Genomic DNA, 19,435 nt, shown 5'->3' with positions numbered 1-19,435 from the left:
AAAATAACCACAAACATATTCTCTTATTATTACCATGTTTTCATGAAAACTACTTATTCCTGTTCATGTACACAAAGTACTGTGTTCTAAATACCAATAATTGACAATAACTTTGGTATTGCTTTTCACTTCAGTCTGTTATATGGTTAGGTTTAAGCATCCTTACAAATGACATTAGAGGTGGAAGCAGAAATATGTTCTAAGATGACATTTGTACCGAAAAAAAAAAAAAAAAACGGGACATTTGAGTGCATGTACTCAATATAATAGACTTTGTTGTGACTGTGTCACGTTTTGCTGCAAAACTGCGGTGCACAAAATCCACCAGCTGTGACGTTATTGACAAAATCTGTTCACAGACATACAAACGCCTATGAAAATACTTCGAGCGATCTCTGCAGTACAGTAGTTGCCACTGCACTATGATGTAAACACTAACTTCTCCCACTGGAAAGGTAGAGTGCCCACTGAGAATGGAGTGGGAGATTGACGGATGGATTGCAGTGGTGCGCGTGCTGTACCGGCCTGTTGTGGTAGAGCGTGAAAGTGAAGCTGTCGATTTATTGGTTCATTTACGTTCCTGTCCTCACCTACGGCCACGAGCCCTGGGTGGATACAGAAACAGAAATGAGGTGTCTGGGCTCACCTTTAGAGATGAAGTGAGGAGCTCAGTTGCCTGTAACAGCAATTTCAGGCATCTGACAAGATTCCAAGTCCCCAAACTGGACCTTTTAGCACGTTTGTTTTGGATTGTCTAACAATGCTGTGCAGCACAGCTCAGGGAAATTCAATTTTCTTTTGTATTTTATTATTTCTTAGCACTAATTAGCGATTAACATTATTGTTACCTGTCACTAGGGCTGCCACAAACAATTATTTTGATAGTCGACTAATCAGATCATCATCCATTGGACGTAAAACGTACAGCTTATTGCACCAGCGGCATCTGCTCTTATATAACTATCATTAGCTTACAGCTTTAAGTGTTTAAGGTCTGTGCTAACTAAAAATAAAGACAAAATGATAGTTTATTAAATTTTAATGACATTTGCAGATTGTTTCGGTGAAGTTTAATAAACTCCTTGCTATCTAAAACATAACGGGACACCGGAGTAAATTCTTGAGCATCTCACACTTCTGATAATCAGCTGTCTGCTTGACGTTTATTCAGCTGTGTAAAAACTAGAACTTTAATCTCAGCCAAACCGATTTACTCAGGAACAAATAAAATACTAAAAAAAGCCAAACAATAACATTTTTAAGTTATCTAAGTGACTTATATATATTTAACCTGAGTAGTGAAAGTCGGCGGTGGGTTTGAAAACGCCCCCGGCTAGCTATCGAGCTAGTGGGTAACAGACGTCTCCGAAAACGTCGGAGCGCTTTTGAAAATATGTGGTGTCTTGATAAACTGAGCAGATATTTGAGGTTTACACAGCTACATTCTCGCCTGAAAATGTGTTAAACGTTTATTTTGTGACCCAGAAAGAATAATAAGAGTAATATTAAAACTAACTAGCTGCCGCCATTGTTAGAAACTGAGCTGGGCTGCGCTATGAATTCTGGGACACAGCTTCTTCTTCGGGGTTTAACGGCAGCTGGCATCCTTGTACATGCAGTGCTGCCATCTTCTGTTTCAGTCCGTTATTACACTCTTAAATCCTACTACTTATTCCTGCGTCTTTTGGGATCTTACAAAGCTTCAAACGAAGCGTCGACTATTAAATCAGTCGTCGACGATTTTGATAGTCGACGTAATCGTGGCAGCCCTACCTGTCACATGTATGTAGATGAAAATGTAGCGCTCCAACTTGTCATGCAAATACGGTCAGTCCACATGCTAAAGGCGAGCCTACATTCACTGTTATATACAGTCCATTATAGCCATTAGCATACAACAAGCCAATTAAATCATAATCATTTGACATTAGTGGACCAAGGTATGCAAAAAGACACGGAGCAGTGAACGGGGATGTAATATGTAGGTGATTAAATGAATACAGATGGTAAAGGAAAGGGTAAACATACCTGTTTACTGGATAATTGTAGCGCACAACACTGCTAGCCAACAAGCTGTAGAATCTTTAAGCAGTGAGACATGAGGCAAAGTCACAGGCCTGCTGGTGCTCAGGAAGGGAGGAAGTATGTACAAAGACAGGTGGTAAACAAGAGCTCAGTAAGCCGGCAGGGAAACAGGTGTTCAGGGACAGCGACGGCATCATTTTTTTCCCCCCCACACATTTGCATCTTATAAATATTTGATCAATTAATAGGTTCCCCCATCTGGTGTGTGTTCTGGGCTGTTGCTTCAGTACGTGGATGTTCTCTTCATTCCAGTAGGTGTTGAACAATCTGCATGTTCATTTGACTGATTGACTGACTGGGTGACTAAGTGACTGTGTGAACAGGCTCACTCAGTGGGATCCATTTATCTGGCAGAGAGTCTTTCATTTAAAACGTTCTCTCCTGCTGCACTTTTCCCCCAAAATGGTACCACTGTGATTTTCTTCTAATTTGTGTACACTAAACAATAGAGAGAGGAAAAAACAGTGGGAGACGAGTGGTGATTGGAGCTGCCAGTCAACTGTTTTTAGACATTTTCATTGAAGGCTCTCAGCAGACGTTTCTGTCACTATAATAGTTTGTTAATTAGTGTGCGAGGTTAGACGAGACAGGGAGAAGAAAGCCTCTTTTTTCGGTGCTTCAAATGTGTGATGCTGCACAGCTGGAGTTATCAGGCCCACTTTTAACTGGCCTGTTCGCTACGTGTCTCTCTCTCTCTCTCTCCGTCTTTTGCTTTGATTTTTGTTTAGAAAGAAAAAGCCCTTTTTCAACTGACAAGATCAGTTTGGAGTCGAACATCCGTGTTAAACCCTCGCTTCCGAAGGCATTTACGCATTTAATCTTCCAAAATCTCTTACAGGGCCGTGTGCTGCGGCTTTAAAATGATACCGCAATTGCTGCAGCCCGTGTGTGTGTTGAGAAAATAAATCAGCCTTGTGATAAAAGCAAAGAGGTAATTAAATGAGCTAATAGAAGTTATTAGCTATTCATCAGCTGCAACTGCATTCAAACTTTCCCCGGAGGCACTGTGAGCCTCTCAAACAGGAAGACTCTGAAACAGGTAGCACGGCGTCTTCTTGAATACCAATTAGCCCGGACGGTTTTTGTTTTTTTGCAGCTCATCCGTGTGAATCATTTGACAACAGAGTAGCCGTTTTCCACGGCTGGCTAATTCGGCACAATGCCTGTGAGGGAGGCAGACAAGGTGCGCTGCAGGGAGAATGTCACGAGTATTTCAGAAAGGTTAGACAGAGAGGAGAGCGTGTTGCTATCATGCACGCCATTCGTCATCGCTTTGATAGCACACGGCAACGCAGGGTGTCTGTAGGTGTGAGTATGGCTCTATACTGATGTAAGCGAGTGTGCAGGGAATCGGGCTGGATTGGCACACTGTCTGTTTGTTTAAGCAGTGTGTGTGTGTGTGTGCGAGCGCTTTTGTACATAAAGTCAAAGTCCTCATCAGCAGCTTTGGTTTGTTCAAATGTTTAAAATGACTCATGGTTATATTTTCCTGACAGGTGACTTTTTGTTTGTGTGAATAAACAATGACAGCACCGTCGGTCATTGTTTCACACAATATACTGCATACACAAGCTTTGTCCACTGTTTAAATAACCATAATTATCTCCTTCTGCAACAGAGGGCTGTGCAAAAATATTTGAAAAATGAAGTGTTAGTATTGATCTTTGGATGGTTGTTGCACCGATTTCATTATCACGGACAGCAAGGCTAATCCTGCAAGAAAACCAGATGCTGGCTGCAGCTTCTGTCCCTACAGTGACAATGACATCAGTGAAGCTCCCTAGGGCTAAATATTGGACGCCAAGCAGAATGTATTTAGAGCGTTATTTCTACATTTTCTGTGCAATAACAGGAAACTCTGTGTGTCCCTCTGAATGCAATAAATAAATTAATAAAAATAATTGACAAAATATTCGTTTAACGTGTGGATTTTTAGTTTTTATTGTTCCCATATTTATTTAAGTTTACTAAAAAGCTTTCCAGATGTATCTAAATAAAGGAAGTATACAGATAAATACCATCCTTTCTCTTCCGATAAGAAGGACCACAACCTTAAATGGGAATGAAAAATGTTTATTGATATAAAGCAACAGCTTATCCAGGAGAAGAAGGAGAATGCTTGGGGAGAGGATCCAAGGTTCATATGAGCTTCTCTTTCCTATTATAGCAAACAGTTCGTTTAAATCTGCCGATCACTTTCCCTGGAAACATGGCCATAACCAGCTATGAGGTCACCATGGTGACAACAATAGTAAAGAATAACACTAAAGAATAATTCTGTGGTGTGTAATGTTGTTCCAGATAGCTGGGGCCTGGACAGTCATCCCCTATAGCACCTCCTCCAGGTGGACGGGGCCATATTCCATGTAAGGTAGCAATTCGTGGTGAGGGCATAAAAGCCAAATTATCAATTTGCTAGTTGACCTAATTCCTCATACCGTGAGCTATGGTCACAAGCTTTGAGTAGTGACAAAAAGAATGAGACTGAGGATTAGGGATGGGTATCGTTTAGGTTTTATCCGATACCGGTGCCAAACCGGTACTTTTGAAATGGTGCCGGTGCTTAAACGGTGCTCAAACCGGTGCTTAAAGAATGGAGAACACAAAATTGGTCCAAAAACCTCTCATGTTCAGCTGTTTTTTTGTAAAAAGATAACAATGTTAGTCTTTTCTGCAGCTATAGGGGATTAATGGCATCACTCTTGGCTGGAAGCAGTGCTTAAACAATGGAAAAAACAAACTTTGTCCAAAAACCTCTCATGTTTAGCTGTTTTCCACTTTTTCTTTGGTCATTTTAGTCTTTTTGGCCAAAAAACGCAATGCGTCGCCAGGTGTTTCATCGGATTTGAGGTGTTACCTCCTTTGACAGTATCACAGCATCAGCTTAAAGCACTTGTTGCTGGCTGCTGAGTTTGCATCTTTTGCTGTGAAGTACAGCCAGACTTTTGACCGCTTCGCCTTGGGCATTTTTAATCTGTAGCTCTGCTCTAAAAGAACGTACGTACCTGGACCCGCCTACTATCCTCGGAAACGTAAAATGATTGGCTAGAATCTAAAGTGTATGACAGCTCAGGAAAAAAATGCACCGAAATGTGCGCTGCTTTTCGGTCTGGTTACTACCATTTATGTCAGATGGCACCGGATACCGGTACCCATCCCTACTGAGGATACTAGCAGCAGAAATGAGCTTCTTTTTGAAGGGTGGCTGGCCTCTCCATTAGAAATAGTTCAGTCATTTGAGAGGAAATCGGAGTAGAGCCACTTCTCCATATGAAAGGAGCTAGTTGAGGTGGTTTGGGGATCTGCTGGGGGACACGCCCCTGCAAACCAGTCTCAGATAAACAAAGTTTTTTTTATAAACACAAGCAATGTTTGGAATGTGTGATTGTGCTCAAATTGCATTTTCTAGTAATGTGCTAAAGTAACACATTGCTCTATAAAATTCAGTAATTACATCACTGTTAAAATAAAATTGTTACTTGTGTTGCAAAGGATCTTCAAATGTCTGCATACCAGGAGAAGGGAAATGGTGGAGGAGCCTCCAGCGTTTATGGAGTGGAGATATGCACATTATGCACATTATACAATATGCACAAAAGACAAGCTGCGTCCATTATGCTAACTTTGGCTCTTGGCAAACATCTGCACAGACAGTGTGCTAACGCTAACCAAGAACTCATAAACAGAATTGGAGAAATCATTGCTTTAAACTCTTTTTGTGCTGGTTTTGATCTTTACTTTTTGTTGTCAGTTTTGTGTTTTATATATATATATATAAATGAAATGGTTCTTAAATAGCTCTTTTATACTCTACCTGAGCATTCAAAGCAGCTTATACAACATTGGAGAAACCAAACAGCCACTTCACAAGCGCACGGCACAACATAGAAGAGCCACCTCCACAGGACAAGACTCAGCTGTCCATCTGCATCTAAAGGATAAAGGACACTCTTTTGAGGATGCCAATGTTCACATTTTGGACAAGAGGAGTGAAAGAAGCCATCTATGTCCACTGTGAGCGACCATCTTTGAACAGAGGCGGTGGTTTACGACACCAACTCTCTGCCATCTATAATCCAGTTTTGAGTTCCCTCCCCAGACGCCTTAACGCCCACTCACATCCTGGGCCATCTGACCTCAGGAATTCGCATGATAAGGTGGGGCCAGGTTTCACAATGAGCTCACCCGAAACTCTGGCTGATTGGGACCCACACCCAGTTTCACACCTTGGCTCAGGCGATTAGAGGATCATCAGGGGGTCCTTTTGGATACTCCCACTAGGTTTAAATCTTGGACTCTCCACCATTTGACCTTAGAACTGAAGAAGCTTCTCGGATGAGAGGTGAAACGTCTTCAAGTAACTTAAAGAAGTCAGACGCTTTACTTTGCAAGCTCCTTTGACTATACAAATTGCCTCATTTACTCATACCAGCGCCTTCTCTGTGCTTTCTATCTAACATTCACACTCCAATGGAAGAGTTGGAGAGAACCTGGGGTTAGCATCTTGCCCAAGGATAACTGCAGACTGAAGCAGCCTGCGATCGAACCCCCAACCTGCCAATGAGTAGTAGTAATAATAGGTTTATATAGTTAACTGATTATATGACAATGCATTTCAGGTTATTTCACATAGTAATGTGAAAGTAAACCAATAAGTAGTGTAACAAATTTCTTTCTCTCGTCAGTATGTAGTACTGCATCACTTAGTAATGAGGCCTGCTGGTGCTCAGGAAGGGATGAAGTGTAATAGATTACTTTTTTTAAACCCCATCTTTAAACACAACACACATCTACCATATTTCTAGATAAATAGTTTATATGGCAAAAGAATGAATTTTAAAGTCTCTATTTGATTGTATTACAGTTTTTCTCCATTGGTTTGGCTCATTTCTTTAAACAGAAATTACATTCTCAAAACTCTAAGATCATTTGGCAAAACGCTCTTACAGTTTAGCACAACACTATAGCTCACCTGCAAAAGCTCATATCTCTTCCAAAACTGTTCACTCAGGCTTCAATCTAAATCCCTTTCTCATTTAAACAGTCAGTGTCTCCAAAATGGCAAAGATCCTTCTCAATAGCTTTGGCTCATTTCTCGACACAGATCGGACATTCTCATCATTCTTGGTGCTTTTGTCAAAATAAACCTGGATGGTTGATCACAACAACATGGTCCACCTGCAAAAGCTCATATCTCCCCTAAAACAGTTCACTCATGTGTCAAAACTACATTTCTTTCTAATCTGAATAGTCAGTGCCCCCAAAATGCATCGTCCCTTTGGCATTGTGTGAGTACTGCCATACAAAATGTTTAGATGTTTTGTCACTATGGCAGAGGACCAACAATATACCACAGAAAAGAGTAGCCTCCAAGGTTTGACATCACAGACTGAACTCACACTACCAAGGAAATGATAACCATTTTTTATTCACACGCAAAGAAAGTTTCCTACATATGTAAAAAGAAAATGTACATTACAGTAGTAAATTGTATGAACACAAAATCAAAAAACAAGGACTTATTCAGTGGTCGCTGTACTCATTCTCCCGCTGCACAGTGACTGGAATACTTCTCTAAACTGTATAAATTATGTAATTCCATAGTTTACAGTAATTTGTTCAATATATTTCTTGTCATATTTAGTATCAAAACATTCCACTAGTCCTCTCCACCTGCTAGTATAGACCTACCACTGTAGGCAGATGCACACAAAATCTCTACAGTAAGTTATACATTTTTTGCCTCACGCACAGTGCCCTGTCCTATACAACATATAATTCCATCATAGATTACATAGAGTACATACCTGTTTTCCCTGCGAAAGGTTTGGATAATGGAGGAGACTGTAGAACGAGGCACATTAGGCTGCACTCGACGACCTGCCTCTGCCATTGTGAGGCCATGGTTTATGACATGGTCTATAATTGTGGCCCGAATTTCATTTGGGACAGCACAGCACCTATTCCTCTCAGTCCTCCTCTTCTTCTTCTTCTTCCTCCTCTTCCTTAAGGAAGAACTTCCCCTTGTCCGTTTGCTTTGCCTTGTCTATCCATGTTCAGAGATCGGACTGGCTCTGGTCAAGCTCTATATATCTGTGTTTGGCAGCACACAATCATGGAAGACACCTGTGTGTGACACCTAGTTTCACCTGACTGTCAATGACTGTCATCAATTTATCAAATATTCAAAGAAATTCATATTTGGTATTCATGGTATTATGTTCTTGACCAATTTTGACAATTGAACAGACGGTTGTGCATGCGAGTACTTATACAATGAAATCATGCTGACATGTTTTGGAGGGAATGATCATTAGACTGAGAATCAACTAATCAGTTTAGATCTACAAGATCTATTCATTTGGAAAATGTGCTAAATGTGGGCTAACTGTATAACTGTAGGCTACTTGTACTTAATCATTTGCAAAGATGCACTGAGACAATTGAGACATGTACTAAAGCATTTGCCATTTGATAAAATGAATGAGAAATGCCATTCTGTTTTGAACATTTGCCAAGAGGTTTGGAGGTTTGTCCATGTTATTTTGAGAATGTAATTTCTGTTTCAAGAAATGAGCCAAACCAATGGAGAAAAACTGTAAATGAAAACTCCGTCTCTTCAGAAGTGTAGCCTTTTCTACTGCAGGAGAACAGGTCCTACACCTTTAACCAGGGTTTAGAAATGAGTGAGGTCCAGAACTTTTACTCTTAATGTCTCATATTAGAGGCCTGCCTGAAAATGGGTTAAAGTCATCACGACATCAAATTTATTTATGTTGGACCATCTTTAAACAGAGATGACAGCCTGTGCTGATTCCCTATTATAGTGAATTTTGTAAAAGCCACTGCTGCCTCATTTAACTGATGTTTTTGGCATGCCAAGTGATGGCAATACTGAAATAGGACTCACTCCCAACTCATCACATATGGATGCTTGTAAAAAATTAAAAAAATCCATTGGTATCACATTTAAACACTGGACAAGCATTTATTTAGAACACGTAGGGTTACTGTTAAAAGGGGATTTTAAAACAAAACAATCATTAACGTTGAGAAGACGATGGGCGAGTTAAATGATTCACAATTACAATGTGAGCAACCGAAGTTAAAACCAGTTGGAGCAAAGGGTACCGTTGCCGAGCTAGCAGTTCGGCAGCGACTCGGAAGCTTTTTTTGGGTCAAGCTTTATTTTTCACATGCAGGTATGACCAATCAGACCACTGCAACAAGTGGCAACAAGTGTGCTCTCAGTAGTTGAAAACGTGCCGGTGCAGAACAAACGCAGATGTGGAAATGATCAAATAAGACTATTTTACCTCAGACACACAGCTAGACACTGGATCAGTTGGCTTTCTGAAATTATTTCTCTGCCTTCATCAGAAGTGGTCCCAAAAAGCCGTCATACAGCTTCAAATCCTGGATCAAATCATGAAATTGTTCCTGTTGCTGCCATCTCTGGAATTGAAATCTGGATGAACTCAGAACCTCTATTTCTTCATTTTCTTTTTTAGAAACATCAGGACAAGCTTGGATTGCTCAATGGCAATTCAATTTTTTTCATAATGTATTTTTTGGGGAAACATTTTTTTTGCTAAATCACAGTCCTTTGGATACGTTTATATACGTTACATTACAAATGTGTGTATGAAAAAGGCATTTGGTCTAAACGTCTTAACATGCTAGTTAATTCTGCTCACTTAAGCCTCCATCCATCCATTCGCTTCCACTTATCCTTTTCAGAGTCGTGGGGGACGCTGGAGCCTATCCCAGCTGTCATAGGGCGAGAGGCACAAGGCTAACACACAGTGACAGACAACCATTCACTTTCACTCACACATTCACACCTAGTGGCAATTTGGATTATCCAATTAACCTATCCCCACAAGCTGCATGTCTTTGGACGGTGGGAGGAAGCCCACGCAAACACGGGGAGAACATGCAAACTCCACACAGAAAGACTGATGGTGGAATTGAACTCAGGACCTTCTTGCTGTGCGGCAACAGTGCTAACCACCGTGCCACCGTGCTGCCACTTAAGCCTATGACACTATATCATGTCAAACAATATACTTAAATCATACTTAGCTGAGGACGTTAGCAATGAGAAAAGGAAGCTAAATGAAAAGTGCAGATCATCATTCAGGGGAGTTTTTGAAAATAAAAAAACCAAAAGCAAGCGGTAGAGATGGTTGAGTTAGGTTAACTCCAGTGCATGTTTCAAAAAAGATATAGGTACTCGAAATGTCCTTTACCAAATGCTTAATCACAACATCAAAGGCTGTTGTTGCTTTAACGCTACTGAATAATTTAAAATGATTCATTTCTGGGGGATTTGTAGAACTACATGAAGGACTGTATGCCAGAACAAGCTGACGAAAAATGACTTTACTCTCACTGCTGTACCAGAAGACTTTTAGATTTCAGTCAGACATTTTTATAAAATGGGTAAAACTGTACGTCTGACCTTGCAGTTTAATAATTCACCAGATGATTGTTGTTTTTTCTCTCGTTTGCTCTCTCTGTTCAAACTTCTACAAAGACTGATGCAAGTAAATAGCAAGCTTCAACACAGGTTTCCCCGACCGTAACTGCCCTTTGTTGTGCAAACCATTGCAACATGAAGAAAATCATAGGTTCACACTTTAAGAAACGTATTATTGTTACATTTTTTTATAGAAAGAATTCCAGACGGCATTCACAAAATAAGGATTTTCTTAAGAAGGACGAGGAATAGAAGGATGTAGAGGACAAGTTGGTAAGAAGACTGAGAGGAACTCTTCTTTTTTTAATCAAATCAAACAAAAAAGGCAACTCTCCATGTTAATGAGCTCAATCACTCTTCCTAACAGCTTCAATAATTCATTTTCTCGCAGATCATCAGACATCCATAATGAATAACATCCACCGTGAATTATTTACACAGTCATCCTTCGTGGCACAACTACTGGCTGACACTAAGTCACCCAGTGTGTCTGATGGGCTGGTGTGCGCACATGTATGTGAGAGGGTGTGCGTCTGAATCACATTCTGACATTTGGCGCCATAATGGTCTCGCAGCTAAGAAGTAGTAGTGGCATCCAGTTTGAAGCAGAACAGCACAAAGCTCTAATTGGAGCAGTAAGCGTGTGCTTACAGCTCCCCCATCAGCACAAAGCAGGGACATGCACACTGAAAACAACTCTTACTAAGAGAAGAACAATTTCTGGAGCTCCTGTATACTGTAAGTGACACTGTTTTTAAAGGTGCTCTGTTAGGAGAAAAACCTCAGGAAAGCAAAGAATCACAGGCCCAGAGTTAATTCATGTACATGGGCGATTCCTAAGCACGATCTGTCGACTATCAGAGTCGTGCAGAAATGCATCTGCTCAAACTTTATTATATACTGTCTTATCTTGCATAACACTCATGGGTGGAGTACAAGTTAAGGAAAAAAACAACTTCTTATCTGGTGATTGCATACGAGGCTGCACAGGATGCAGCCTTGCAAGACAAGGAGGAACAAGTTGATTAACGATCTTGTAGTGGGTTAAAACAATACATGTGGGTGTTGTCTAAACTTGAGCAACTTCCTCATGTGGTCACTTTGTTCCAGTTAAAGAAATGCTGACACGCTATGTACAGGCATTTCTGTGAAATTCAAATAAAGCTAAACATAAACAATTATAAAGGTAATAAAGTAAAATCTTTTAAAATGCTCAATAATTAATCTTTTTCACTTTCATGTTACGTCATCGTCAAGGAAACGCTGGCAGGCGATGACTCCAATCGCAGCTGAAAACCACAGTATTTACCAATTCTGTAAACTTTGCCCTGACAGACTGAGTCAATAAATTCACCTGTCATAGCTTTGAGTTCTCAGTTCTGGGGCAGAAAAAGCCTCGTTTAGTGGCCATGGCTTTAAAGGCGACACTGACTTGGCTTTGCTCACTTGCAGGTAAACTCACATTTACACATGTTTATCTTAATGTGAGATCACAGGCAGAGTGTACATGAGGAATACAAAGATGCAGCTAAAGGAAGATTAAAATGTAAGGTGTAAAAGAGAAGATGAATATTACATCGGGGTTTTCTTTAAGTTTGTGTGCTTGGTTGCAGTCTTGTCCTCCTGTGCGGCTCATGAAACTATTCCGCTCGACTGCAGCTCACAAGCTGAACTCTGGGAACGTTTGTCAGCTGATCTCAGTGCAAGTATTAATTTGTCTTTCCACATACATGCATATAAATACAACTCACATCATTTACTTACTTAAAATTAAGTGACGGTAAAGAAAGGAAAGGAAAGGAAAAACTAAATTGATATTAACCAATAGGTGGCAGTAAAGTGTGGCGAAAACCCACCATCTTCTTGGAGTGCACAGCAGACAGCTGCACTGGAGCTCTACATGAGGAATCTGACGGATACTCTGCACAAACACCAGCTGAAAGGTAGGAGGATGAGCCAGCGACATGTGCGACTGTTTGTGTTGTTTCTGCATTTCACTTCAATTCTGTTAGAACCACTATAAATGTTAGGCTTTAGTTACCGTAGCAACATCAATATAAAATGATCAATGTTTAAAAATAAAGGCTGATATGAATTTAAATATAACCTAACGACTGATGTTTACATTTGTTCTCATCTCAGTTTTGTGCATCGGACATTAAAAAGAAGCCAGTTCTGTCAAAAACACCAGAGATGTGTGGTTGTGTTTCAGTTACACAACCTGCTGCTACACATGAAGAAGTTATTGATCATGGTGTTAGCAGTTTGATTAGAAATATTGACTAGTACTGCTGATCTCACAACCTCAGGTTCACTCAAAGTATTTCGCCCTTTCATTAAATTAGTGGAAGATTCATTTAAAAGTTGACTAAAGTATATTTTTATTTATTTAGTGTTTAACTGTAACTGGGATGAGGGTGAACCAGTGTCAAAAAGAATATATATTGTGTTTTCATGACCTTTGGTGTTACGGTTTATTATCTTAGTAGTAATCCTGAGTTTATTCCATGTTAACCTTTGTACATTTAGACTCCCATCATGTCTGTGTCTGCTTCTGTATGTGTTTAGGTGTGTCAGTCCCTTATCTCTCTTTTCTGTGCCCATCTTCTCCTCCTTGTGTGTGTCATTCCATGTTTCCCATCTACACTGAAAAAAAGGGATTGGCCAGCTCTTGGATTTACGTAAGCATCTTGCGTGTATTTAACACAATTGCCTCATGCTTTAAAGTTAAGTGTAACTATATAGTGTAGAAACTACATAATATGCAGAGAGGCTAGATTAAATTGTTCATATCATGTTCAAGTGAAGTAAGTCAATAATATAGCAATGTTAAATCCCGCGACACTGCACGGGATTTCAGTCTCGCACTCTTTGGATCGTGGTTTCAGGAAGGCATCCATCTCAGTCAAGTCGAGCAGCCACCTCTACTTTTTCTGGTATACCAAAAAAAGTAAATTGGGTGGTTGTTACATTAAAAAAGTCTACCTTGTAATTTGAACACAATAATTTCATGTTTCTATGAACGTAATTAAATCATGTAGGATTTGCATGGAATTCAAAAACTTAATTTGTTCTTGTTGAGATGACAGGATACAATCTAGTAAGAGTGGTTAGTTGCTGAACTCATGAAATTCACAAGATCGCACAAGATTTCAAACTGCAGGAAAATCAGTGGAGTTATAAGAGGCAGAGAACTACACACACACCACGTGCATGCTATTGCTATTTATTGTGGATTAACCTGTCGAGGACAAAAACAAAAAAATTCTGCATCAAATACAGGAAATCATAGCTTTCCTGTGTTTCCTAGATTGTTGGCATGGTGGTTAGTGCTGTTGCTTCACAGTAAGAAGGTCCTGGGTTCAAATCCACATTCTGGCTAGTTTGCAGTGGCTTCTCTCTGGGTATTCTGGTTTCCTCCCACAGTTAAAAATCATGCAGTTATTAGAGTTAGGGTTAACTGGTGATTCTAAATTACCTGTGAATGTAAGTGCACGTGGTTGTTTGTTTCTATGTGATAGACTGGTGAGCTGTCCAGGGTGCACCCTGCCTCGTAACCTATCACTTCAGGGTTATTTCCCAGCTCTCCTGCAACCCGGAGGATGGTAGTCATTGTAAATCCATTCAATTTTTATGGTAACCAGGATCTAGACTTTGTTGAACATTATGTAATATGAAGACAACATGTAGTATTTAAGTGACCAAGTAGTATTGAGGTAAAAGTTATTGAATAGTGTTGAAATAAAATGACAAAATTGTGAAGGATTAAAATATTCCAAGAGCTCAACTTACTCCATCTGAACATGTTTCAATCGTGTTTTATGAACACAAAATGCACAGGTTTACTGAATATGAAAAAGTTGTGTTGATTTAACTCAGTTGTTTAAGTTTCTGCCAAAGCAAAACATTTGTGTGCAACAAATGTCCACTATTGAATCAAGTAAATCCAACATGGCCTTTTTTTCAGTGTATGTTTAAGATAAGAGATAAGAGATAAGATAAGACTTTATTGATCCCACAACGGGGAAATTGACCTCAGCTCAGGTACAGATATAAGAAGGAAATATAAAAATACAAATAAGTACAATCAATGAAAAAAAGTAAGATGATACACTATATACAATGGTAGCATACACAGCATGTGATTATGGATATAGTTGGAAATATGGAAGACATAAACGATATAGCTTGGAAGGTCATGGAAGGTCCATTATGCATGAAGTGGTGACCGTGGATGGTCACAGTGTCCAGTGACTTATGACATCGTGATTGAGGAGTTATAGAGTCTAACTGCTGTTGGGATGAATGATCTGCGAAAGCGCTCCTTCCTGCAGCGAGGGTGTTTCAGTCTCTGACTAAAGGAGCTGCTCAGCCGACTCACAGACTCATGCAGTGGGTGATGTGGGTTGTTCATGATGGATGTCAGCTTTACTAACATCCTCCCCTCACCAACCACCTCCACAGACTCCAGGGGACATCCCAGCACGGAGCTAGACCTCCGAATCAGTTTGTCCATCCTGCTCCCGTCCCTGTCCGTGCATCCACTCCTCCAGCAGGCCACTGCATAGAAAAGGGCAGATGCTACCACAGTGTCATAGAATGTTTATCTCCTTAGACCTGCTCATTTCCTCTCTCCCTTCCTCACTCTTATCTGCCTTTCCCCCACTCCTTTGTGATATTCGACAGTTTCCTGTTTTATTTTGAAAGCTTTGTGTTCGGTGTAGTTCCCCTGTGGCGTCTTGTTAATTCGTATCAGCTGTGTTCCCCGTGTGTTTTCATTTCCTAGTAATCCTTCTGTGTATTTATGTCAGTATGCATTTCCCTGTGTCCTTCCCCGTGTATTTAGTACTCCCGTTTGGGCCCTATCCTGCCTGCACACAGACGTTTCATGACATTCATAGCTTAGTAATCCAATTTAGCCATCTTAAAATAATTGTAACTCAGTTGTCAACAAAAAAGAAACACTAAGCAAGATCATAAAGTTTAATAGATTCATAAGCGGCAGTGCAAATACATAAATGCATTTTTTTCTGCATAAAATAAATATTGGTGCTCAGCAATAGCATTTTGGCCTTCACGCAAAGGAGAACTGCCAGGACTCGAATGTCAATTTTCAACCATTTTTAATGGAGTTTCATTCACTCAAGCATAAAATGTATTTTTGTATATTTAAGGGCCATTAAAAAGAAAAAAAAAACAAGTCTCTTCCCAAAAGCCCATTTTGAGGCGTGAAAGTTCTTGAATATATTCATTAGAAACAAGACGCACTAATAAAGTACCACCGAACAAGAAGCAGAATGTCATTAACAACTAGATGACTAATATTTACTTCTTAATTTACTCTTTCTTTTTGCGATTAAAATGATCCCCCAAACTGAAATTTATGTTTATCCAGATGAGGATTTATGTAAGGATCACATTAGAGCTCCCACTGGACCCTCCTCATGTTACTGAGTCTGAAACATAATTGGGAATCACATCAAGAGGCTGGAAATGTTGGGGTGTAGTTGAGTTTAAGGCTAGATCCATCCATCCATGCATAGCCCGTTCTAGCTGCTCTAGGATGAGATGTGTGACACTGACAATGAATATGTTAGACTATGTTAGACATGTAACATGTTGCACTCTTTGATTAGTATTTAAATACTATTGTGCAGCTGTTAAAGGTGCTTGTGGAATTTTAGGCAGTAAACTAATAAAAGACAGAGTGGGCAAAGAAGGCAGCTTTAAGATGTACATGATATGACACTTATTGTTTTTGGAGGAAAACACGAACACGGTGTACAGTCGAGTCTTAATAGCTTACTTACAACTGGGCTCGTCAGGCTCTCTTCTTGGCTGCAGTGGTTATTATTATATTTACATGCTTCCAGCTCCCGTTTCTGCTCGATGACAGCTCGTACTTTTCCTTTTTCTCCCTCCCTTGCTCACAGACACATAACGGGTATGGCAGTCCATTCTCCCTGCAGCACGGACTACACTGCCTATGATGCTACATTCTTTAGAGCTATACCTGTAGCATTCTGCCTGTTAGCTTAGCACAACAACAACTGCGCTCTCTCACCCAGGAAACACGCAGAGAGAGCGTCACCCTGTAACCATGGCAACCGTAACGCTGGGTAGCTGTCAAACAAAACCCAAACAGTCCTGACCCGCCACAATATGAAACAGGGAAGTACCGCCGTGTAATCCATTTATTTCAACAAAGTAACTGTATTCTAAATACCACCTTTTTAAACGGTAACTGTAACGGAATACAGTTACTCATATTTTGTATTTTAAATACGTTACTCCCCAACACTGGCTGTAGTGCAGGAGGAGAGCAGGTCATCTACTGATCGGAAGGTTAGTGACGTCAAAAAAGGTGCACACCTTTTACGTTGTGTGACTAAATCGCTGTTTTCCTCATTCACACTTAAATGCAAAAACCAACTTTTTGAAAACTTCACCCTGGGAGGAGTTTTTAAAAATCTCCATTTTCAGTGACCCAAAATGTCGTTTTTACATGTGGACTAAAGTACCTGTGTAGGTGTGGACGTAGCATAAAAGAGTTAGTAGTAGGGATGGGTATCGAAAACCGGTTCTTGTTGAGAACCGGTTCCCACTGTTTCAGTTCCTTGGAATTGTTTGCCATTTTTGCAAACGATTCCCTTATCGATTCCAGTCTCCCCGAATGACGTCACCACGTTGCGGAGTGTCATTTACCTGGCAGGAAACACAGCGCCTAAGCGGCTCAAACACTAAAAAGTTTGATTATACTTTACGAGAACGGATGACAACAGGGCAACTTGCAAAGTAGATATTTCATTTAAGGAAACACTACGAATATGCAAAAGCATTTGCTCACAAAACACGCGATGACCTTAAATGAATGTCGTGTTTTTAATTCCGCTCCGGACTCGTGAATCTCAACCCAGCAGCAGCGGTAACGTTTGCACGTCCTCTCCCGTTAATGCGGCAGGTAAATAATCAACTAACAGATCTGCCTTATTACAAAACCTGCCATTACTGTGCGTTTAGGTGACCATGATGAGAGAGACAGAGTCTGGCTCAGATGCTGGCAGTTCTCGCTGCAGTCTACCGGTAGCGTCTCCTTTCAGGCCAGGATAGACGAATGTCACCGAGCAGTGACTCAGTTTGTGGTCAAAGGCTTGCACCCATTTGCCACAGCAGATGATTTTCAGTAAGTGAATGTGTTTAATTGTAGGCAGGGACATTACTGGATATTCTTGTGTTATTGCTACAGAAGAATATTTATTTTATTATTTTACATTTACAATTTTTTTCCTGGGGACCCTGTGACACCCCATTGAAGAGCCGTAGGCTGTGGATCTCTTAAGATCTCACTGTTGGGTTTGTAAGGCCATGTTACTCCTAAATTTCTATCTTGTTCAAAGAGAAGATATAAAACAAAGTTCTGAGCTAATCGACTTTAGTGTTCTCCTTTTTAAAAAAGAATCGATAAAGAATCGAATCGTTAAACAGAATCGAAAATGGAATCGGAATCATGAAAATCTTATCAATACCCATCCCTAGCTAGTAGTTTATTTTATTGCTACCTTTAATTTATTGCTAGATTTACAAAATCTAGGTGTATGTGGCTGGAGGAGCGCGCAAAGATGTTCATGTAAAACAAAGGGGGCCTAGCAAAAAAGGTTTGGAAACCACTGGTTTCAGAAGTGCTCTAGAGTACAAGAAAATGATCGCATTCCTTGAGGAATACTTAATGAAGTGGAATCACTGGCACACGAGTGGTTGGAACTGAAGCTTTATTATGATGAACTGTAGTCTACTACGCACAGAAGGACCCTTGAAAGTAGTAACTGCCAAGTGGCTTTTCATGTCACCCTTTACTTTACTGAGGAACACATTCCCTCTGAAAATAACATTTACATTTAAAATAAGGTTACTTTGCCTGTTTTTGAACAGAAGCTGGTATAATGCAGAACTAAAGAAACAGGAAAGACAGTAGAAATAGACATCTAATATATAAATGTTCACGATTCATTGATTTACAGAATGCCAAGGATCTGAGCCAACACAATGCAAAGAAGCTGAAGTGCCAAAAAACGGGGGGCTGGCATGTGCCACTGTTGCCAACAAACGCTACTGCAAACCCATGTGCAACTATGTAAGTGGTACATGCATGTACCAGCATCTGTCATGTATTTTTCAGTTTTTCATGATTCATATAGCGGAAAGCGGGATGAGTAATACGAGTCTTTTTTCACAGGGTTATGATTTTGGTTTTCTGAGAAAAAGACGTGTTTTTGATGAATGTAGTGGGCAAACAGGATATCAGTGGCAGAGCCAGTACGTAGGAGGAAACAAGCTGGCTGAGTGCATCGGTAAGGCAGCAGTTTATTCATCTCTTATTACTATGAATCTGCAGCTGATGTCAAAGCAGGGAGTCGTTCCCAACCACTCAGTCATATCCAAATGTGCTTGCAATTTTCTCTGCAAAGTTCTTTTTCATTGCATTTTAAGAAGTGTGATCTCAGTGGCCCTAAACAGAGTTTAAATACCAGAAACTGTATGTAAATTTTAAGATATGAGGTTGAACTTATGTCTTGCTTTCTAGAAGCATCTATTCAAGTCTCAGGAGCAACAACTGCATATTTTCCAAAAGATCAGGACTGCATAACAACCAAGAGCAGCAGTCAAATGCAGAATCGCACCCTTGAAGATTTTACTGCTGAGCTGAAGGCTAAAGGCATACAAGGAGAGCTGAAGTATGCCTGTCTTGTATGCGGTTAAACATGATAGAGAACCGTGTCATGAAAAATGGGGTATAAAAGGACCTCCTGCTGCAGTAAAAACATTTTAATAAATACTTGAACATGGAGTGTTTTTTTTTCTGGCATTTGT

General features: G+C 40.2%; 1 protein-coding gene across 1 annotated transcript; it reads left to right on the top strand.

Annotated features, from left to right (window-relative positions):
- The first annotated feature begins 11,885 nt into the window (after window positions 1-11,885).
- Window positions 11,886-19,412, top strand: LOC146505791 (uncharacterized). The gene is made up of 6 exons (XM_085183308.1): window positions 11,886-12,019; window positions 12,181-12,269; window positions 12,396-12,510; window positions 18,586-18,698; window positions 18,801-18,915; window positions 19,149-19,412. The coding sequence occupies exons 1-6, from the start codon at window positions 11,977-11,979 to the stop codon at window positions 19,322-19,324; spliced, it is 651 nt and encodes a 216-aa protein (XP_085039434.1). The 5' UTR covers window positions 11,886-11,976; the 3' UTR covers window positions 19,325-19,412.
- The last annotated feature ends 23 nt before the right edge of the window (window positions 19,413-19,435 follow it).

This window comes from Neolamprologus multifasciatus, chromosome 13 (assembly GCF_963576455.1).
Source record: "Neolamprologus multifasciatus chromosome 13, fNeoMul1.2, whole genome shotgun sequence".
NCBI classification, from domain to species: domain Eukaryota; kingdom Metazoa; phylum Chordata; class Actinopteri; order Cichliformes; family Cichlidae; genus Neolamprologus; species Neolamprologus multifasciatus.
Note: the sequence above shows the minus strand (reverse complement) of the source record. Positions and strands in the feature narration are given on the sequence as shown.

Excerpts from the sequence above, each read along its gene's own strand:
- LOC146505791 (XM_085183308.1), top strand. The coding sequence starts at position 11,977 with ATGGCTTTAAAGGCGACACTGACTTGGCTTTGCTCACTTGCAG. Across the intron at positions 12,270-12,395 it reads GTTTGTCAGCTGATCTCAGT|GTGGCAGTAAAGTGTGGCGA; the intron begins GCAAGTATTAAT and ends ATTAACCAATAG. Across the intron at positions 18,916-19,148 it reads CAAGCTGGCTGAGTGCATCG|AAGCATCTATTCAAGTCTCA; the intron begins GTAAGGCAGCAG and ends CTTGCTTTCTAG.